Source organism: Platichthys flesus, chromosome 11 (genome assembly GCF_949316205.1).
Source record: "Platichthys flesus chromosome 11, fPlaFle2.1, whole genome shotgun sequence".
Classification (NCBI taxonomy): domain Eukaryota; kingdom Metazoa; phylum Chordata; class Actinopteri; order Pleuronectiformes; family Pleuronectidae; genus Platichthys; species Platichthys flesus.
The window spans coordinates 18,703,089-18,721,683 of NC_084955.1; the positions used below are offsets into that span (position 1 = coordinate 18,703,089).

The 18,595-nt window shown below is 46.1% G+C and overlaps 1 protein-coding gene across 1 annotated transcript in view; it reads left to right on the forward strand.

Annotated features, from left to right (window-relative positions):
- Positions 1–9,352: 9,352 nt before the first annotated feature.
- Positions 9,353–18,595, forward strand: part of erfl3 (Ets2 repressor factor like 3) — a 44,964-nt gene continuing 35,721 nt past the window's right edge. The window contains exon 1 of the mRNA XM_062399927.1: positions 9,353–9,994. Coding sequence (XP_062255911.1) covers positions 9,973–9,994 — 22 coding nt within the window. The 5' untranslated portion in view covers positions 9,353–9,972. The remainder of the gene's footprint in view (positions 9,995–18,595) is intronic.

Consider the following 18,595-nt stretch of genomic DNA (forward strand, 5'->3'; position numbering starts at 1 on the left):
TGTCATCATGTGATGCTGCGTGAAAACAACACTGTCTATTGCAATATTATGCAGATGTTTAGCAGCTGTAACGTTTACTCAATTCCCTCACTCACGTTTAGTCTGTCAGCCAACATTTGGTAATTATCACTAAACACAAAGATCAGCAGAGATTGAGGAGAAAGACCATTTCTGGGATTTAATCATAAACCAAAGTAATGAACGCTTCACATTTATCTGCTGGTGGTGCTACAGGAAAAGTCAGGTGACCCATCCATCCATCTATCAATGCATCATATATACAGTTTATCCTTAAAGGGTCACAGGGTCCAATTAACCCAAAACTACCCTGCAGGTCTTTGGACTGTGGGAGGAAGGATGTAAGGAAAGAAAGAAAGACAAAACGCCGAGCCGAGGTGAGTCAGAACATTATGACCGTGGAAATATGAGGCATATAACATTGATTATCTCTCTACAATGGTTGAGGTTGAGGTCCGGCATATATAAGACGGTAAGTGAACAGGCGGTTCTTGTGTCAATGTGTTTTTGATAAATGGCTCTGAAGATCTGTGTGACTTTGACGAGGGCCAGATCATTACACGGGGGGGGGGAATTGACAGACGGGATATGAGGCACAAGTTACAAAAATCATGTGTAACAACACACAGTGCATCCCACCCTGCTGGGGTCACATGCTGGTCAGAACGTTTTGGCTCATCATTATTCAAATGAGCTACAGAGACAGAGTTCAGCTGTGAGCCACTGTCTTCTCCAGCAAATAGACCAGTTCACTGGGCATGTCGCACGCACTCTGTACACAACGCACTGGATCCCAGTAGCAGGCGATATGAGACAATTAGTTGAGGACTTGCATCATTTAAAACATGAGCCGTCAAACCACGACAGTACACAATGGTGCACACGGGTCAGGAAAATGAATCAGCGCTACTGTAAAGCAGCAGCTCCCACACTGTGAATGAGCCCACTGCGGGGCACCTCCACAAAGGGACCTACACAACAGCAACGCAAAAAACAATCAAACACACACACACACACAGAGAGAGACATACAGGCACGCACATATGAGCAGAGATCCGACAAAGCAAAGGATGATGGTGATTATGACACATAGCTAAGCCACCCACAGTGGTGCCTGTGCGAGGGCAGAACACATCAAACTGAGCAAGTGTAACACATGCTCTGTGTCAGTCCTCCTCCCCTGCACTGGCATGTAATGCATGACACATAGCTGAACCACCTACAGGCCTGCTGTCTCCATGCCCAGCTGAGGACGATGTGGTGGTGGGGTTACTGGGGGGAAGGAGCTGGATCCTGCCAGGTTCTGCGGGATCGATTTCTTGTTCTAGGTTAATTGAGTATTCTCTTCAAAAATATCCCCAAACGTCATTCGGAGTAAATTCCAGGAATGTGCTGCCAAATGTCATCTGCTGCTGCGCCCCACTCCCAGCCAAACATGAACTCATGTTTGATACGAGCCCCGTGGTTTAATGTGGCTGCAGGGGTATCTGGCCCGGGCTCAGGGATACTCACTGTGTATGTGTGGAGCGTATGGCATTGGATGGTGGGGTGGGTGGGTTATTTGGTGGCTCTTGGCCAAGCACCTCTGGGCCATCCAATCTGAGGAGGGGGGTCGAGCAGCGCTGACTGAACCCGGTGTGGGGAGGACTGGAGGATGTGGGAAGGAAGGGTGGAGAAACGGAGGCTGTTACTGGATCTGACCTCTTCTGCACATACTGTACATGCTTCACACACACTTACTGACAACACACTCTCACACACAGACACACACACACATGCACACAGGAGTGCTCCGGAAACCTAATCCCATTCCGTACTTGCTGTGACACATATGGAGGAGAGAGGGGAGGGGAGTCAGGGATATTTAAGCCGTGCAGAGAGGACAGGGGAGGAATTCTGAGACAATTTTATTCTTATTATTTATTTTTCAGTCATTTGTGCGTGCTCCCGTCTTTCACTACAATGTTGTTGTTATTGTTCCAATTTATTGTTTAATTATCTCCACAAAACAGTGAGGGCTGTTGTGACCAGCTGCCTCCATCTGTTTGTACTACATCATTAACTGAATGCAGAAATAAAAAAATGAAGCCTGCGTATTTCCTTGACTTTCTGGCCTTTTGTCTTTCCCCAACAATTTCACAACAATGCAAATACCCTGACAGGGCGATCATAAAGTCACAATATTTTATACATACTGTCTGAGCTCTCAAGGTGATCTTGCAATTTTCCTTTAGCGCCACCATTAGGTCAAACACTCAGAACTCCAGTTTTCTTTTTTTAATCATTGATCAATGTTTTTACGTCTTTTAAAACCATATTAAATGTCAGAAAGCACACACGATACCCCAAAGCCCGTTTGTAACATCCTCCTCGTTTTGTCCAAATGTTCCACTTATGACACAAAACAGAAAAAGTTTCCAACCACCAAACTTTAGTAGCCGAAACAAGTGACTGTTTTTATTTGTCAGTAAAACCTGTGATAACTCTGTGATTTTTGGCAACTTAAAATAGACGGTGAACGAAACTCATCTATTTGACATATCACTTGGTATGTTGAGCAAATGACCAATACAGAGCAACACCAGCGTACATGTGGAGTTGTCCAATATGAACTCCGGAGAGAACTATTTCTCTTTTTGGCCACAAAATGCTCCACTGTTCTTTTTAATGGTGTCTGGTGGCTCTTTGTTGCTGAGCAGGTGGCGTGTCGACGGCTGCACCTGAAAACAGTGTTTATGAGGGTGGAGAGCACGAACCATGACAATTAAGTCGTGTTCGGAAAAGCAAATCAAAGAGCTGAAAGTCGCTGAAAGGCTCTGCACTGGTGTAGAACAGAGTCATACTTCACTGTGGGTGTGCTGAAACACACAAGAAGATATCTGATTCTCTTTAGATATTGTTTCAAACTATTGTTGAGTCATTTAGGTCAGGTCATTATCTACTGATAAGTTGTTTTCTGTTGTTTTTCCCTCCGACTGTGATGATGGTCGCTGTGAAAGAAACAAGTGACTGGAGTAACCGGCCTTGGCAAAGCTCTGTCCTCCACTGAGTGCTTAATTGTTGCTCTCGCAGGAATGGCTGCTCCTCATTCATGCAAATATAACTGAATTCAACGGGCACCGACGGAGAAGGAGAGGGAGAAATGCACGGTGAAAACAAGAGGTCTGGTGTGGCGCTGTGAGACTGAGAATCTACTTAAACCCCGAGATGATGAAAGAACACAGACGTGATGGTCGGGAGGGGGAGGACGTGCACTTTGGCCACTGAAGAGAGGATGAGAGGAAGAGGAAGAGGAAGCGCCGCACGGTGCCAATAGGAAGTTTCTTCCTCGGAGAGATACAGGAGACAGTGTCAACACACGCTGGGCTCAATATAGCTGCTGTCACACGGCCAGGCGTACTTCTCCCTCCTCTCCAGCCTGACACCTGCACCTTTACTTAACACCACTCCTGCCTCGCTCACGTTCTTCCACCCCCCCCCCCGCCCCCATCCACGCAAAACTCACAAACAGGTTACATTCTTCCACTCAGTCGTCGTCCTCCGTGGCCCCCAGTCAATCAATGTCATGTACCCGGGGGCTAAATTAACTGATCTCGCTTCCTTTGCTCTTTCTCCTCTATCCTCTCCCCTCGTGCTCTGTATATATTACAGGCTTGACACCCTGCCAGATACTGGTTTAATATAACACACATTCTCCATGCCTTCCACCCCGCTCTCACATTACCCTCTCTTTCCAACTCCCACCACCCAGCTTTCATATGGGCACTGGCCGCTCGCTTTTTCCATACTTTACCCGCCGCAAAAAGGAGCTTTTTGTTCTTGAATAGCTCCCTCATTGCCATGGTAATCCAGCAGAAAGAGAGTGCGGTTTCTCTGTCTAGGGCCTTGCAGATGAAAATAGTAAGTCACGACGGCTTCTTCAAGTGGCCCTGAGTGTGAGAAATCAGTCGGCGGAAAACTCGTATAGTTGTCGTGAGGAAATCGGAAGCCTGTGTGTGAATGTCGTGCGAACAAATGTCATAGCTTGTTGCCATTGACACGTCTCTCACATTTGTCTTCGTCGGGCTTCTTCCAGGTGGACCTTTCCGTTGATCCCCCCCTCTTCCTCTGTCTCGCTTGTCCTCCAACGTCACCCTCTCCACCCCCTTCCTTCCCTCCTCCACCTCATCACCGCTCGCTGTGGTAATCCCATTACTCATGTGCGAATACCAGCTGGGGAAGGGAAGGAGGAAGGGAGGGAGGGAGAATGTGGACAGAGGATAACTGTCTTAGGTCTCAACTAGACGGTTGGACATCCTAGAAGTTTCTTCAAAGCATCTTCGGTGAAAATGTTGACTGACGTTCCAAATAGTCTCAAAAAGTGTTTAAAGTTAGACCCCTAATGACCCAATGAGGGGTGGGGAGGGAGACGGACAGACAGGGAGACGCAGGGAGGGATATCTGGCTGTGTCTCTTGACGGTTGGACCGGCAAGCTCGAAAATAAACAAGTTCTTTGATGACAAAGAGCCCATTGACTCTCTTATTCCCTCTCTCTCTCCCTCTCTCCCACTCCTTATTCTCCACAGCTTTGCTCTCTTTCCCTCTCTGTCCGTCCTTTTTCACTCTTGCCATTTCTAAGGGGTGAGGTTGGAGGGTGAATGTGAATGTGGTGTGTGCGAGTGCGGGATGGGGGAGGCATTAACCGCCACCCTGCTGCACTTGTTGTCCTCCTCAGCTGCCGGCTTTTTTCTTTCATCCGGTGTGCTCTCAACACTCCGTGCCTTTCAGTCTGCAGAGCCATCTTCCCTTCACCTCTCACTGTCACACCAGAAGTTAAAACCACTTCCTCCTCACTCCAGGTCCAGGGAGGATTTAAGGCGAACAAAGGTTTCACTTTTGCAGGTGTTTTGTAAAACCCTGTCTGAAGTTGGTTATGTAAGACCACACGCTCGAACTCAAGTCAGAGATAATTGGAGCACTTATACGGTGAAAAAAAGAAAGCCAATGAACGGGTGATGTGAGGAGAGTCTGATTGTATGCACATGCATGCGTACGTGCGCGCGTTGGTGCATTTGTTTCGAGTCACCAGTGGGATGAATCATCACTTCCCCTATGTACATATTACACCTCTGTTGGTTGTTTAACGCCCTGTCCAGGAATTATAATCTTGCCTGGCTTCCACTGATTGCAGAAATCAGGAATCAGGTTCTGCATGTACATGCATTGGATGTGTGTGTCTATCCGTGTGTGTGTGTGTTTGTGTTTTTGTCTGCCTGTGGTGGCACTGGTTAGTGGCCTACCACACCCATTGTCCACGGTAATTACCCTGAGCCGAGCCATCTGTGTTACAGAGACTGGTGTGTGTATTAGTGCTGACGACGACATGCTATGCGGTGGCACCATGTCAGGTTTTTTGACCCGCTTGAGTTCATATACACTAACTTGTTTCGCAGTTGTGTGTGTTAGCTGAGACGACACATCACTTCACAAATGAAAGATGAAGTAAGGTGGGGAGGATGGGGGCGGGGGCGGGGGGGGCTGGGTGATGGTTTGCATCTATAGGAAAGATATCTGGGGATGTTCACACCCGCCCGACTGCATGCGAGCATTCACATACACACAAACACTCAAAAACAAATCTCCACTCGCCCTTTCTCTGCGTCTTTCTCTCCGGAGCGTCTGTCTGTCACTCTGATTAGGAACGGGCAGAGTCACATAAAGAGCAGGGTGGATTGGAAAAGGGCGGGATGGGAGATAGAGGGCGTAGGGATGATGTGGAACCAATAGGACAAGGCTGCTCTGTGATACTTTCCCCCTTTTGTCCGGCACATCGTCAAGTTCTCCTCACAAACAATGGGCAAATGCGTGTGATGATTCAAATAAATAATAATGGGAAAACCCTTTGCTGCAGATTTGGACGCCTACATCTCCACAACACGCGAAACCACTTTTTTGCAATATCAACATTTTACATTTTACTTTAAGCTCTATTTGGATATTCGGACGTCAAGATTTAAAAATGAATCCTGACATTTCTAACACACAAAGGACAACCTGTTTATTATTCAGGGCGGTCATTTTATCTCTGTATTAAAGAGAAATTTAGAAATATGAGAGTACCGAGGCCACCTGGACGCAAAAGCCTTCAGACCTTAATCTCAGTTTTATTATACATTTTGATAGCGTCAGCCTCAGTGCTCAAAGATATTTACATTTTGGCCACACCTATGCAAAATGTCCCTTTCTGTTACGATATTTGCTTGGCACTTAAACTCTTAAAAGATCTATTAATGGGCAAACCTTTGCATACTAATAAGACTCTTGATTCGAACATTGCTTTAAGATAAGCGCTCTGCAAAGGTCACCATCTGTTAAAAGATAAACAACGGTGCTGGTATTACGTGGAAGATAAATACACTGTGATTCTTCTACTTTATATACCAAACTACACAGAAGATGACAAGATCTTGAATTTATAAAAAGTATTTTTTAATGAGAATAGTCTCTTCACCCTCAATTTCCATTATACAATGTTATCAAACAGTACATATTCAAGTTGGAATTTCGAAATAAATCTCTGTCAGTGGACATGAGCTTGTATGTCAAACAAATATCGGCGACAAAACTAGTCTTACCCTTTCTTTATTGATACTGCTCATGACTCCCTCTACCCTGATAGTGAACCTGTAGAGAGAGTCAGTGATGAGTGTGAGGGAGGGAAAGAGGTGCAGGCACAGAGAGGTGGCAGAGGACGGAGCGGGATGAGGAACAGAGGAGGTGTGAGAGTCAGGACGGAAGGACGTACGCACGGGCAGATGGGTGGTAAAAGACGACGGGGTTTCAAAAGGAGCGAAGCAAAGATTGGATGGGGGGAGAGAGAGAGATTGAGAGGTGGATGAACAGCAAGAGCAAGGGAGGTGGAGGAGGAGGAGGAGGAGGAGGAGGAGGAGGAGGACACTGGGTGGGCAAGAGGGAGGGTGTTGAGTGAGGCACTGTGTTTATCAGTGCTCAGAATGTACTGTGCTGTAGATTTGTCTGTAAATGTCATCTCCTGTGCTTGACAATAGAGCACACACAAACACCACACACACACAGTCACACACACACACACACACACACACACACAAACACACATAGACACACACGCAGGTAAATAGGAGAACTCATTTTGTCCACCCTGCACTTAATCCCTAAATCACTCTTATTTCTCTGTCAGGTGCTTCTTTCTCTCCTCCTCCTCTCCCTGTGGAGCTTTTTCCTCTTGTCCTCTCTTTGATTTCCTCTCTGTCAGGTCGGTGTGTGTGTGTGCGTGTGTGTGTGTGTGTGTGTGTGTGTGAAGAGCTTTGGGGGATGCTGAAGAGCACTTCCACCTCAACCAGAAACACAGACATTGGGAAATGGAGAAATGATATATATCAGGTTCATGCCAATGAGACAAAAACCCACCGGAGACAGGGACAACCAGAACAAACACTGGGGGATAGTGGAACTCTTGTTCTGGGCTGATGGAGCCCTATTGTCGGCCTTTATGTGAGAAAAAATAAAAGCAAGCAGGACTTTCCGGCGGTTTTACTGCCATGAAGAAGAAGACAGGACAGAACAGCAGTTTCCTGAGTAGTCTGAGAGTTCAACCTTCAATTTAAGAGGCCATTTTCTTCTTCTTCTTTCGGTCCAGCTTGTTATCAGGCCCAGCAGAGTGGGTTTCCTGAGCCCGTCGGAGAATGGCCAGCGAAGGGACGAGAAATCCTGTTGGTAAATCACGCCGCTGCTGACAGGGGACTTTGTTTACTTTGTTTTACTACCACTGTCTTATCCTGTTGACAAGGCCGGGCAGCCGGGCATATCGCTGACGTAGCAACGCGGTCGAAAAATGCACAAAAACACACATAAAGCCTCCGTCACTCGCAGCAGGTGCCAGCGGACAAGAAGATGAAAAAAAAAAAAGAGGAGATGCACTTCACCTCCCATGCACGACGCCTCAGCCGCTCACATGCACGGTGATAACACATGACAGCTTCATATCAGTGGCACATGAGGAAGCAGGAGGTCAGTGTTGGAGGTGACAGGAAACAAGTCTGTGCATGACACGATGTGACACGGCCAGATGAACTCTGGGGCACTTGCATTCATACACTTTATGCTAACACATGCTGTGGGTCTCTGTGCGTGTGTGTGTGTGTGTGTGTGTGGGTATGTGTGTTTGACTGTGAGTCAGAGGTCAGATACAGTTGGTTGACTTCGCCTTAAAAAAAGAGGAAAGGGGAGTTAGTGCAACATGACCGAGCAGGATGCAGGTTCATATTCAAATGAACCACAGGAGGTGTTTCTTCTTTCTTTTCTTTTACGTCAAGTTCTTTCGCTACTTATGTGAAAACCATTTTACGGGAAATTCAAATAAGAGGGGAAACTGTCACTGCTGTGGCTACGAACATCAAAACAGGGATAGTTCACCCCCCCCCCCCTCCCAAACCCCCCTCCCCAAATCCATTAATTATCTCCTCACCACTATGCCGCAGTAGGGTGGGTCAAGTGTTTGAGTCCACAAAATGCTTTTGTAGTTTTTTAGAGGACATTTAGTAATATGTCAATCTATCAAGGTTACATTTATATGGTACCAACACACAACATGTTTTGTGTAGATGAACAATTGCCGCAAATGTAAACACATTATTTTGTCAAATGGTGATGCAATCATTTCTTCTGTTCGTGTTGGCTGACGCAGTTTCCATACTAATGAGTAGCGGCACCGTGTTCTGTGCCCTCCTCTGCTGAACTCCACTGGGTACTAACACAGAACAAACTTTGTCCTGTGTTAGACACTGACGCCGATCAGGGATCTCAGGGATGCAGCTTTCATTTCCATCCCTACAGAACGATGAGCTGCCTTCACCGAACACTGGTTTGTTTAATACCGAGCTTCCTGTTTTCCCTTCGCTGCAGCGCTCACATTCAGTTCGCCCGCTTGATAAGTGTAATCATCCCGATATGAAAGACTCTCCTGATCAGCGCCATAACTGCTGATTGACGCAACACACACAAAAAAAGAACTCTCGCGCCTCTCTCTCCACTCGTAGGGGACTCGGATGTGACGTCAGCACGGCAGCGCGCGGTGGCGGTCTCCGGGGCAACGCCGCGTGCTGCATTGACGCCAGCGCGGGCCCCGGGCTCGTGGTGAGGGGGCGTGACCCGCCACGTTAGCCCCCCCTCCTCCCCCTCCCCGGCCCTCCTCGCTCTTTCCCTCTCCCCGTCGGTGTGGGCGGGCCACAGAGAGAGAGAGAGGGAGGGAGAGAGAGAGAGGCAGCGAAACACGACACCCCGAAGAGAGAGAGAGAGAGAGAGAGGGAGAGAGAGACACTGAGAGAGTGAGTGGAGGACTGGAAGAAAAAAAAAGTCCGTAAAGAAAGAGAGGCTCCTCACTCCGACGCTAATTTCTGTCAAACAAGTAGCGAAGCTTCGCGGCGGAGAGATGTCACACAGCGGCCGGGAAGCGGCGGTGGAGACGGAGTGAACCGGACAGTTAGAACTTGTTGGAGAAAGAAAGAGAGAGAAAGAGAGAGGGAAGGTTTTCCTCGAGTCGGGACGGTAGCTTCGTCTTTCCGCTGCAACTTGAGAGCAGGTTTCCACGCTGCTGCCACTGGTGCTACTGGTGGTGACGGGACGAGAGGCGACAGAGGACCGCACCGCGAGGTCCGTGCCCCGCTGTGGAAAGCGCTCGAGCGGCCCTTGTGCGCGGCTGGAGCTCGGAGGAAGGAGGGACAGAGACGGACCGACAGGGCGCCGTGGTTCTCGGACACAGCCGCCGAGGCAGCGCGGTCAGAAAAGTTTCACCTCAACTAGTTTCCCGTCGTCTGGAACTCGCGGCGGAGGAAGAAGAGGCCGAGAGACTCGACTTGTTCTGCGACTTCGTGCGGAATCCACCCGGGTTCGAGGAACTTTAGCCACCGTCCTGCTAAGTGAGCTAAAGCGGAGAGAGCATGAAAACACCCGGAGACTCCGGTAAGTTCTGAGCGAATCCTGCCGGGAAGCGCTACCCACCATTGTCTTTGTTTACTTGAGCCAACCACACTTTTAATAACACTCCCCATTAGTAAAACCACACAACTAGCTGCAGCCACTTGTAGTTCAAAATGAAAACCCCCCCAGAAGTGTTGATGTGAGTTGTTCTCGTCGATCCGTCCATTGTTTAAATCTGGTGCAGCTTCAGTGCTGTACAACAGGAAGTGGTTAAACTACTGTACAGTTGTTACAGCGACATCCTCTGTGTCACCCGGACCACCTCATTTCACCATCCAACACCTTTCAGACAAGGGGCTGAAAAAACCTAGAAGTACGTTGTGTGTGTGTGAGAGAGAGAGAGAGGGGGATGTGGACATGTTGATACGTTCTCCCCCTGTTTGTGGTGGACATGAGATGATTGGATCTGATCAGGTTTATACACAGTGAGTGATCTGAAGTTAACCCAGTAATTGAGCACATAAGATTGTCAGGTTTCTTGGCCTGTCAGCATATTGAAGTGGGTTAGAGAGAGAGAGAGCGAGAGAGGGGAGGGGGTTTCCAGTAGTCAGCTGAGGTGTGTGTGTGTTTGTCTAATTCCTGAAATGCTTGCATAAGTTCTTGCTTATTCTCTGTGAAAGACGGAGCAATTTTTCCGAAATGAGGAGGAAGTGGAAGTGCTGCCATTTGTGCCAGCTATGCATTTTTATTCCTCCGAAAATAAGAAATCAACTGTATCTGCCCGACACGACCTTTTTTTCTTTCAGTCACTAAAGTTCATCTGTTTGTTTTGCTCCAGTTGACACAACTCAACAGACCAGAGCTGGAACTATTCTTTGATTATTATATTGTATATATTATATTAAAGTAAAACGGTGACGTGGAACAACTTATATATTTGCAAAAGTAACAGATTTCCATTTTTCTTTTTCACATATAATTTCAATTTGAAATAGTTGGGTTTCTTTGCAGGTGTTTTGACTTTCTGTCAAAAAAGCCGGACATCTGACAACTTCTTAGACTAAATGATTATTCAACGCAAAAGTGGAAGATTAATAATGAAAGTAATTGTCAGCTGCAGCCCTAAAACCAACATGAAGCACCAGAGACCTGGTGGATAACATCTGAAAGTTTACTACAGTCATTTATTGTATCTGGCCCCCTGTGCGAAACATATTTAATAAGTTGTGGTTCCTGCGGGAACAATGTGATGACTTTCTAAGTAGCTACTGGTGAGCGTTTGGCACAGGACAGTGTGTGCGAGTGAGTGAGTGAGTGTGTGTGTGTGACGGACAAAGTGTGTGGGACAAACTTTTCCACTCGGGATGTTCCCCACCCTTCCCCCACCCTGTCCCCTCCTGACTCCTGCTGCACCCAGCCTTCAGCCCCTCCACATTCCTCCACACACACCCACTCTCTGCAGCAGCCCCAAGGAGGCTACTATGACATCACACCATGTCCCACCACAAGTAGCCCTTTTATTACTCTGAACTCTGTGTTGGTGCAGCAGCAGAAAGCTTCAACCCTGCGGGGAAAGGTTGCAAGAAAATTGATTGTGCTTAGGTGTTATTGGTTTGATGTATGCAGTCGGTGTGGGTTTGTGTTTGTTATCTGTTCAGTAAAGGGGAGGAACATTAATTTGTCCTACCATCCTGTGAATCTGACAAATCTTATTCACCATTTAATTGCTTCTGAATATTACTTTAGTTATCTCCACCGCAGAGGTTATGTTTTCTCCCCTGTTTGTTTGTTGGTTTATATGTTTCTTTGATAACACAAAAACAACTTCATGACTTTCCTTGAAACTAGGGTTCTTTCTCCACATTTTGTTGATTTCTCAGGGGCAGTTTAATTGAATTTGAGTGGATTAATGTGCATTGATTAAGGCAAACGCCCTGGTAAGTGCATTTTTAGTTGCGTTGTGATTAAAGATAAGTCTTGACACCAAGACTTGATCTAACAAATTCCAAGTTATATCAGTTTATAATACTTATGGCTTGAACAACCAATTGTTGATTTCTTTCTTGATTAATCATTTGGTTTATAAAAAGTAGAGAAATAATAAAACAACAGATCACCACTTATTTGGCAAAATCCAAAGATGATTACTTTATAATGATGCAAAAGCAGAATAGAGCAGCAAACAGTTTTTTAAATTTCTTATCAGCTCTGATAATTTAAAATAAGGAAAAGTAAAAAGTCTCTCACCTCTGTGTTGTTCTACGCTTAATCAAGTTGTTCAACAGACATCAAAATCAAATTTGACTATTTCTAAGCTTATTCATTAATTGATTAATCATTGTAGCTGTAGTTTGTAAACACAGCATCTCTGTCTCAGAGGCACGATCTTATAATGTCACATTTAAATAGGTGAATTATAGAACTGGTTAATCCGAGGCGCTCTCCTGATCTGTCTGATCTCCTGCTGTGGCTGTGTTTCCAATCAGAACTCAAGTTTTAACCCTTAACCTACAGATCCCGTCGTTTAGATTGAACACATTTGTGTAGGATGAAAAATGTAATCATCCCTGACCAGGATGTTCGGTAATGTAGGATTATGTCCCGTACGGTAAGCTGCTGCCTCTCCGAGTTTACCTCGTCTCTCTCAATCACTGGACACTTCCTTTGCGCTCCTGTTTTCCACAGTCACTTCATTAGCCTGAATAGATGATAGGATTTCTGCTGAGATGGAGAACTGATGTGATGAAGAAGGAAATGATATGGCTGTAGCTGCATCTATTGTCGTTGGTGGATCACTGCTGGTGCTGTAGCGTTGGAAAGGATCCAATTTGATATGCGTTTATATCAAATCGGCAGCTGTTTACCCAGTGTTTTACGTGTTTGATGAGTCAGGGTGATTAAATTGAGGGTAAGTCTTCTACAGGTTGTGTGAGTCAACATACATGGAGCTGATGTGTAGTTTCTCGTCTGCCCTTACAAAGTTATTACACCATTGTGTGACCCTCAAAGGCTGTGTTAATGATTGATTAAGCTCTGGTAATAAGGACATACACAGATTAATAACGGTATCACTGTATGCCTTTCCCTCCCTTATGCTATCTGCTCCCCTGCCTCACACACACACGCTGTACTCTGCCTTTTTGTGTTTCACCAGTTTTCTTCCCATCCCTCCCCAAGGGTCACAATTTTTCTTCCACCACCTCCGTCATCCTCGTTTCTCACTCTGACGGGATAAGGACTGGTGTGTGTCTTTGTGTGATGGAATTGCATAGTGGGACCCCTGGCTCAGGAGTGGCCATTGTGCGTGTGTGTGTGTGTGGAGTACGGGACAATGGTGGGAGTGGGGCAGGCCCTGGAGCTGATTGTGTGTGGACTTGTGGGGCCAGGGACCTCTCATTGTACTCATAATGGTGCGGAGTAGCTCATGGTGGTTTGGTGGTGCTTTTGACAAGTGAAGAGACTGCAGTGTGTGTGTGAGTGTAAGTGTGAGAGAGTGTTTAAGAAAAAGCGAGGTAATTTGGGCATCCCAGTCTATTTCTCATCAGTCACTCAACAACGCAGTTTAATGATGGTTGTTTTTTCTCTCTTTGTGCTGCTTGCTGCTCCCCCAGAGTGATTGACATGCTTTAGGGCTGTTTTATCACTTACTCTCGACACACACACATTACACACAAACACACACTTACAAACACAGTCCTGCCTTATGATGTGGCAGGGCAAGAGACAAAAGGGTAGCTTTTGAGAACGGAACTGAAAGGAAACATTTCACCTTTTCCCTCTGCGGGTTTATGTGTGCGATTGCGAGCATATGCTTTTCAATCTCAACACACAACCACTGTGATGATAAGTGCAGCGATTAGCCTTATCTGTGAAAACTCCCTCGCAGTGCTGACCACAGCAGAATCGCTGCCTCCCATTATCCCAATACACTTTTATAGCCGGCTTTATGGGACAGTGCCCTGCTGTGATCAGATTCAGCCAACACACGTAAAGCTCGAGACAGGTGATGTTCCACAACAAAACTGCTAATCCTTTCTTTTTGAAAGAGCAGGGAAATTCTGTTAGGTGCCTTCTAAATCTGTTTAGCTACAACACCATTACTGATGACACAGTGGGATAAAATCAATTTAACCCAACCATAACCCTAGGTCATTTGCACCTTTTGTTAATGCAAAATGTTCATATTATAACATGGTACATTTCATGCTCAACATGTTGTTTAACAGACAGACTGAGCGTTCAAAATCTCGCGGCAGACCGGCCCAGGTTACCTTGTCGCCACAGGTCTTCATAAAAGTTTAGATATGTTTGTCTGCGAAGCTAAGTTGACAAATGACTTCTGGTAGAGGGGGCCCTCAGTTGTGGAAATGTCTGTATTTAGCCAGGAATGTGACCAAAGGGAACAATGTGCTCAGCCAGTCGACACTAATAGACCTCCCCACCATTAGTCCTGTGCCGCCCTTGACCAGGGAGACCCCAGCCAACAAGGCAGCGTTACCCTTGAAGGCCCGGGCGCTTCTGACCGCTGTCTTATCGCTGCCTGTGGCCCACTCACGCCCACAGAGACCCACACATTAACCTCACATCTGACCGTAGAGTCCTATAGATTATCAGTCTCTGGGACCTATGCGATAAGCCGCATGACTCCATTTAAAGTTCACATTCAGACACAGAGAAAACAGTTTGCCTATGTAAATGTGTCCTCGGGCTGTTTGTGTCTGTCTGTGGTGTGAGTTGAACCTAGTTTTACTGCAATGCCGTTGGTTGTATGTCACCACATGACCCCACATTGACTATTGGTAATTGGTCAGGGATGGTAATGGAGTGCTTCTGTATGCCTGGATGGGACGGACTGTTGATGGATAACTGTAACACTTTTGAGCATATTTGTGAGCACACACCACGCACACTCACACTCTCACTGCTGCTTTTTATTGGAATTCTTGGACCTCCCACATTCCTGCTCAGAAGGTTAATAGTTGCCGGCTGTGTTGCATTACACATGAGGGGAAAACACAACAGTCACTATCTCTGCAAGCCTTTCCTGAACACACTCAGTGACTTGCAAATGCATGCGTGCCGTGCACTCATACATTTGAATGCCTCCTAAGGACAAAATGAGCAAAATGCATTGTTGGAATGCAATTAAAATAATGCTTTATTATTTGAATATTGTTAATTTAAGCTGGCGACCTCAAATTGCACACAAACTTAACACCAAGGATCTTTTTTCAGATGGGTATCAAAATTCTTGCGGAGAATGCACTGGGGTGTGTTGGTGTGCTTGGATTGACCTGCACTGTTCAGCAGCTGTTTGTTTGTGCATGCATGTGTATGGTAATGTAATATGGGGATTTTACAGAGCTACATTGTTGTAGAGATGACTCGGAGTGAGGTGCAGAATGGCATTTTATTGTAAAAGAATATATGAGATAAGGTTTTTGTAGAGGAGCAGCTGTGCGAAGGTATTGCTGGTGAACAAAGTGTGTTCGTCAGTGCTTGTGGGTGGAGGCATAAAAGCTTCTCAGGGACGACGGCGCCATTGAAACTGATCGGAGTCTGATGACATGCACGCGCGCACACACACTTGCACACTTGCACACAAACGTGAAGATCAGGTAACTCTATGCCTCTGATCCCTCCAGATGAGAGGTTTTTATTTTAGATCCTTACAACACAATGACCTGTCCTGTAGGTTGGAGCCGGGAGTGTCACCTCTCTGCTGGTCGGTGTATAATCGAGGTGTAAGCTGTCAAGACCATGACAGCACCTACTCACCCAGGCAGTCAGTCACGAAGCCCAATGTTCTCTTCACCTCTCTCCCTAAAAGTGGGGGGTCTGCACCATCTATGACCACATCACTAACACCTGGCCTGGCTTCTCGTGAACACACGCACGCACGGGGCAGTTTCTCCTAATCTTCAAATGATGCCAGTGCAGCCATGGCTTTTTCTTTAACCAATGCTAAGGCTCGGCCTGGGTGGTGCTGAAATGTATACTCCTAATCTCCTTAGATTAACCTCAATAATACTGAACATGCTGAGGGTATCTAAAGTATATTGTAAGGAATCAGCACACAGTGTTTCCGCGAACATACATACATACCAGAAAGGATTCAAACAACAGGACTTGATCTTCTTTGTTCTGTAAATTTAAATGAAACAACTTTCAAAAATACTGTAAGGTGAGTGTCTTTATTTGAACTCACAATCAGGCAGTGTGTGTGTAAATCTGCACCTGTATTGCATAGATAGTTGTGTACAATAATCCCATATTAATTAAAAACATAATGGCAGTTTGTCTGTTTTTTTTATTTTTAAACATGCTTTTTATTTTCATTTGCCTGGAAACTTTAACAGCAGATTCAAAGTTTTAAACTCGTAAATAAGTCATATTTGAAACTATAATTTCTACACACTGATTTGAACTTCACAATCATTGTGTGTGGTGTGTATTAGTGTTTAAGTGTGATAGGGATTGGGCTGCCCCGCTGTCCCAGGCCTTTGATTGAGGGAGGTGGTGAGTGGAGCTCCTAACCCCTCTCTAACCCCTTAAGTCCAGTGCAGTCAGCAGACACTCCCTGCAGAAAAGCAGCAGTGTTTGAATAGTTCCTCTGGCTATTTTTATCTGGGAATCTGCCTCTGTGCTGGACCCAGGGAGCTCGGGTGGAGGGCAAATATCTAATCTAATTTCGGACGATGGGAAGTCACCAAAAGGACTTCTGTGCCACTTGCATTGTGTCGATACTTTCTGTGTGTGTGTGTGCGTCTGTGTGCCGTCGAGTATTGAAATGCTGTCTGGCGCCAAGTTAAACTTCTTCTCTTGTCACCCTCCTCCCCCCCTCACCCCTCTCTCCCATCCCCCATTCCTCCCTGTGATTTTTTTTCTCCTCACTTTCTCTCTCCTCCACCCTCCACCCCATGTGAGGAATGCAAGATCACGTTTGCAGTTTTCTTTTCAACCAGTCTTTCCTCTTCCTCGGCCTGTCAGCCTTTCACTTTGCTTGTTCCCTCGCAGTCTTAACCTCGTTTCTCTCTCTCTCTTTCTCTCCCGGCATGTTCAGACCTGTTCTCTTTTGTACGTCAGGGCACATTTTGAACTTTGAGCCAACTCACCGCAGCCTGTGTTCCACTGAGAAAGTTATGTGCATTTGAAAGGCAGGGCTTTGGTCGGGAACGCCACGGCGGTTGTAAAAAGTGTGTCTTCGTGGGAACAAACTGTCCCAAACTGTTGTTAATAAAAAAGATGGAAACTGGTGTGGTAAACTTTTTAATTTACATCTGAGCTCAGGCATTTAGTGCAATGTAACAGCTGGACTGTTTGCTGGTACTGCACTTTTGGGGCCAATGCAACACTGATAGGGAGTCTATTGATATTTCAGCTGTTATTCTTTATGTGTTGAGGTATGTCAACAGGAAGAAATTGATGAGGTTGTTGTTCATTAACTTTCCAGTAATGTATTTTAAAAACTAACTAGCTACATACCTCAGAGACACTGTCTTCCCTCAGCTCGGATGTGTTATTTGCTGCATGTGCGAAAGATTAACAAAATGTCTTCACTCCCCCCCCCACTATCTAGAAATGAAGCCGCCATCTAGCACATTTGGAGTCAGAGCCTGGGCAGTAGTGATTGGAGGATGAAGCCGTAGTTACACATTTTCAACCAATCTCAAGGCAACAGCAAATAACTTATTAATACCATCACTGTAATAAGAAGTTCCTAAAAGGACAGAAACCATCCAATGTCTCATCTACTAACATGGTGGAGGTGGGATTTTGGACCTATACTGTAGCCAGGCACCAGGTGGGGCTCAAGACACTTTGGCTTCACTTTTTGGGAGCTGTCCATACAGTCTATGGTGTGCACATATAGATGCTACATAATTAGCCAAATGGCACTGTCCAGCAGAGCCAGCAGTAACAAACTGTGGTTGCGTGTGAGGGAAGGAAATAAGTGGAAAGACGACATCCTTTGCCTTTTATCAGCTGCAGCAGCTTGATCTGATGTCATCCTTCTGGAAAAACCCATAAACAAGCACTGTCCTTTATACTTGAGATTTAGAAACACAAACCCATAGTTTCAGCCTAAATTACACTGAGTGATTGTTAATCCCTGAGTTGAGTCACAGGCCAGTTGCTAAATGCTGCTCTCTAGCTAGACTTCTTATTTCGGAGACGGATGAAACCATCCTACGAAGTGTGTGTGCACGTGTGTGTAGGAGGGAGATAGTGGTTTAATTTACAATCGACTGTTGTGTGTTTATGCACACACACGCGCGCGCCCAAACACACACGTGCACATGTCCCTGTAGGGGAGTGAAACCTTTTTAAGCATCGATTGACCCACCCATCCCACCGTCCTCTCCTCCCTCTCACTAACATTTCTATGTCACCAATCCATGGACTAATACCCCAGTGGCAGCTCCTCTTCCATTAGCCTCCTCCTCCTCTTTCCTCCTCACTCCCTTCATACCCCCCCTTCTCCATGTCACCCTACCATTTCACCGGACACCCTGATTTATCAGCCAACTTGACTGGAGGGCCAAATGCAACATGGATATCTGCTTACTAGCTCAAATATTACAGAGAGCTGTCTGTCACTGTCAAATTGTATTTAGCAATAGTCAGCGATTGGTTAATTCA